The sequence below is a fragment of the Notolepis coatsorum genome (genome assembly GCF_963971535.1).
Source record: "Notolepis coatsorum genome assembly, chromosome: 19".
Taxonomy (NCBI): domain Eukaryota; kingdom Metazoa; phylum Chordata; class Actinopteri; order Aulopiformes; family Paralepididae; genus Notolepis; species Notolepis coatsorum.
Genome location: NC_140183.1, coordinates 23174835 through 23179834, shown reverse-complemented (window position 1 = coordinate 23179834; position 5000 = coordinate 23174835). Strand labels below are relative to the sequence as shown.

The 5000-nt window shown below is 44.6% G+C and overlaps 1 protein-coding gene across 1 annotated transcript in view; it reads left to right on the top strand.

Annotated features, from left to right (window-relative positions):
• The window catches only part of snap91a (synaptosome associated protein 91a), a gene marked incomplete at both ends in the record, with an annotated part of 154288 nt that overhangs the window by 69040 nt on the left and 80248 nt on the right, over positions 1-5000 (top strand). The window contains 1 exon segment of the mRNA XM_084336577.1: positions 2632-2774. Coding sequence (XP_084192703.1) covers positions 2632-2774 — 143 coding nt within the window.

Genomic DNA, 5000 nt, shown 5'->3' with positions numbered 1-5000 from the left:
ACTATTGAAAGAAGTAAAGGAAATTCTTCAACGAAACAGCACCATGACAATTCTATTACAAGACAAAGACATTACAGAAATGTCATATCACATTGTAATGTGTACTGGAAAACGAAATACTGTCAAATACCTTTATACTGCCATAGACAATGCCAATGCCATACACAGAGAAATAATGTGATATGATATGTTGGTCATATCACCCAGCCCTAAATTATGCCTATAATAAGACTATGACCTTGAGAACATGACTCTCCTGGATACCCACCATTCTCCCCACTGCTCTCCATCTTGATTTTGTCTCTTAAAGGGTTCTAAAGCAGAGGACAGATTGTTCTCAACCCAAGCTGTATCTGTAATTACTGTCCACATTATGCCAGAGAGGAAAATCCAATACCAATCCCTCATCCACTGCAGTGTGTTGGCAGCCAACAGGCAGAGATATGCATATGACACAGTAAATTACTCGCTGCACCACTTGATGACAATCACACCACTGCCTGGTGTGCTAAATCAAGGCTTTTAACATGACACCATTCATATAGGCTCTCATCCTGTCAACCTCTCTGCCTCTCGCCCTCTCTTTCTCTCGCTCTCTCTCTCTCTCACTTTCCCTGTTTCCATTTCACAGTCTCTCTCTCCATCCCACTATATCTCCCTTGGCCCTTCTATAAATAACCACACACACACACCTGCCTGATGTCTAGGGCTGACCCCTTCGAATTTTTTTGGGGGATTCGAAGCTTCGGGGCCGAGATTCGATTTTAATTTGAAGCTTCGAGATAAAAAAAAAAATAAATAAATAAAAAAAAAAAAAAAAAAATATATATATATATATATATATATATATATATATATATATATAAAATGTTTTTAATTTTACATTTTTTATGTTGTGGGACTTGTATAGCACTTTGTTCAACTTTGTCAGTGCTGTAAAGTTTAAACCTTTTTAAATCTTAGACAAACTAAACACTTTGCTTTCATGAAATATTGTAAACCGTCATTTGAGGCATAAATTGTTAAAAGCAGCACAATGAACACAAATCTGTCAGTGCCGAGTCCAACCTCATCTTAAATAACAAACAGCATTGCAGAGTTGATTTTGCAAAAATATATATATATTTTTTATATAAAAAAAATTATTTTCCCATTCGAATCCCATGCCCATCGAACAAAGATTCGAAGTATTTAAGACAGCCCTACTGATGTCATTCAGGCATTCCTATTAAACAAGTGCATGAGATAGGCTGGTGGTGGGGCTGTTGGCGTGCTGGTTGCACGGCTGGTAGCAGGGCTGGTTGCACGGCTGGTGGCGGGGCTGGTTGCACGGCTGGTAGCAGGGCTGGTTGCACGGCTGGTAGCAGGGCTTGTAGCACGGCTGGTGGCAGGGCTGGTGGCAGGGCTGGTAGCAGGGCTGGTGGCAGGGCTGGTGGCAGGGCTGGTGGCAGGGCTGGTAGCAGGGCTGGTAGCAGGGCTGGTGGCTGGGCTGGTAGCAGGGCTGGTAGCAGGGCTGGTGGCAGGGCTGGTGGCAGGGCTGGTGGAGGGCTGGTGGCAGGGCTGGTGGAGGGCTGGTAGCAGGGCTGGTAGCAGGGCTGGTAGCAGGGCTGGTAGCAGGGCTGGTGGCGGGGCTGGTGGCGGGGCTGGTGGCGGGGCTGGTGGCGGGGCTGGTAGCAGGGCTGATGGAGGGCTGGTAGCAGGGCTGGTGGCAGGGCTGGTGGCAGGGCTGGTGGCAGGGCTGGTGGCAGGGCTGGTAGCAGGGCTGGTGGCAGGGCTGGTGGCAGGGCTGGTAGCAGGGCTGGTGGCAGGGCTGGTGGCAGGGCTGGTGGCACTGTAAACATGTTACTTAAACAAACACTGTAAACAAAAATACCACCTGAAGACAGACTGACATAATACACCAATGTAATAATTACAGCCTATTGAGTACCTCAGACAACCGTACAGTAGTTATCGTGTTCTGAAATTAAGGAAAGTGAATAGTCATCTGCTCATTGGAATCCATTCATTGGAATCCTATAAAATGTCTGTGTGCCTGTAATACAAGCCAATACCAGGGTGTTACAAAGCACAGCTTGATGCCTGATGGTTGTTTCATATTGTTACTGCCTATAATAACAAATACAACACACAATGAACTTCATCTTAAAGGAACATACCATCATTATGGGAAATGCAATTACCGTCTTCTCCTGAGTCAGACATAGAGATAGATACCAATTCCCACTCTGTGCATTCAGTAGAAAGCTATCCGGCTCCAAGCAAGCCTAGCTTAGCACAAATAAATGGCAGTGGATACGGGGCCACTAGCCTAGCTGTTGGCCTCCCGGAGTTTTAAGCTAGGCTAGTGGTCAGTATCCACTTCCATTTGTGCTAAGCTAGGCTAGCTTGCAGTCGGATAGCTTTCTACTGAACTTGTCTGACTCTGGAGAAGCGGTAAGCGCATGTCCCATAATGTTGGCCTGTTCCTTTATTTTTTTTTTACGCCTGCTTTGATGTGGTAATAAAAATGTACATTTGATACTTTGAATTGAATTTGAATATGCCTAATTTCCGCCTATTCACAGTCGAATGGTATCGTTCGGCACAGCGGACAGCCCTGATCTCTATGTTGGTCTCTCTCTCATCCAGACCTCGTGCAGGCCACCCAGGAGACCAATGTGAACGTCCCCCAGATGGCCGACACGTTGATCGAGAGGGCGGCTAACGCCAGCTGGGTGGTGGTGTTCAAAGCCCTGGTCACCACACACCATCTCATGGTGAACGGCAACGAGGTGAGACACACACACACACACACACACACACACACACACACACACACACACACACACACACACACACACACACACACACACACACACACACACACACACACACACACACACACATACAGTACACCATTTGGAATTGACTATACGAGGAGATGGTAGACTTACATTGAAATACCATATAGAGAATCTTGTCAGTAAACTGTGGCAAAAAATGTTTTGCTCACTAGCCTATTTTTAACACTTTCAGTGCCATTCACGTAGATGTACGGTTCTGTCATCCGATCGTTGAGTGCCGGAAACGTAGATCTACGTTTCTGTCACAGTATTTATTTTATTATCTATATCCATTCATAATTCAGCGGGGCACCTTATGCATACTGTTCTGAGTGTGTCTAAGCTGGCAGACGGTATTATACCACCCTCTAACGCCTTCGGCCAGTAATGCACCCGGTTAGAAATGGGTTTGTTTATTTTCTATACCGACAACTGACCCCGCCCGCCCGTTGAAGAGCAATGCCCAATAACATCGGAGGCACGATCGCTGTGGATAACTGGAATGGCGATGAGATTATTGGATTCTTTTTTTTTCATTACTTCAGAGACTTCAGATACACTATATATTAACACTTTGAATGCCCAGCAGGGGGCGCACATTTAGTGCTTGAATGCCCACCATCCGCTTCAATGTTAACTTTAATATAGCCTAATCTATGTTTTAAATTATTTTTTATAAATTTATAAATTGTGTCTAATCTGCCCGTCGCATTATCAATGACCCATTTCCAGTCAACATTGTCGAAGCGGATTGTTTTTTTATCGGTTCATTTCCGTTTTATAGCATTTTGAAAAGCCCTCGTTTTCAAGAAGAAGAAAAAAGAATCCCTGATAAACGCTGATGTACTGTAATATTCTAGAACGTTGTCATTGTTCGGCCTATTTATGAATCGTTTTCAAATAAACGCTAGATTATCGATAGTATATGTGTACGTATGCACGCTGGTGCCGCAAGCTGTAAATCGATTATCTTATTTCCTGATCACTCGCACAGTCAAAACAGCCATATCACATATAGGGGGAAAGCTTATATCTCTGTGAAAAAAGGTCTGATTATCCTAATACTGGTAAAATAGATTCCTTACCTGAGATCAGATGGTATCCAAATGGATTATTCCAATTCCTGATCGACCATTCCAAAAATCGATCCTTTTATTGATCCCACGTGTATACTGTAAAACAGCGTATACACGCTGTGCTGAGGGTCCAACATGAAGCTGATCGGCCCCGGTTACATGCGTGAGAAGTCAAATGTGGAGTCCGGGTTTTTTTCCCCTCATTGAGTCCAATCCAAAAGGGTGAATTACCATCTGGGAGACGATAGGGGGCGCTTTTTTCACATCTGAGCGCCTGGGGTGGCTGATTTACCAACGGTAGACTCGGTTGATGAAATATGAATTCAGATCGCTAATAAAAAAAAAAAAAATATTCTCGTTATGGGCATTCAACCCGCGGGGGGTAAACCCGAGAAAACTCGGGCTGGGCATTCAAAGTGTTAAGGACACTATATATGAAAGCTTGCGTTGATCTGATATTTATTTCTACTGCGATTGAAGCTATATGTGTTTATGTGTCTGGCTGTTCTGCCGTTGGGATGCAGGAGGGGGGTGGGGGGGGGGGGGGCATGCCGGTCTAAACCACATTGCATGCGTGCACCACAAAGGATAATAGTGATGATCTAGCATTGATTTCAGGAAGATCCGATAATCAGGCGAAAAATGACAACGTGTTTATTGAATCACACAAAAACGCTGTTTTCGTGTATTTTCCCTGGAATTGCTCAGAAGCGGCCGGACTATGTTCATATTCAAAACGGTATCAAACGGAAATGTACGGATGAAAAAAGAATCTGTTTTTTGCACGTTGACCAGAAGTAGCTCAATGAGACTCGAGGGCGTTATTAGACCCACAGCGATACTATAAAATATAGGTTTAGTCAGTGGCGGCCGGTGTGACCTACTTTTGGGTGGGCGTAGGGGAGGGTGGGTGAAGGGGGGGGGAGGGGTTAATGTCACTGGCAGTGGACAGCTGACCAAGCGAACACTGATTCCCACAACACTACCAAACCACAAACAACACACAACCAGTCAAATAAAGTACAGTCTAATTCACACTTGAAACACAATATATAAATAGAAAAGTTAGAAACAAACTCGCTCCGTCTCCAAACACACG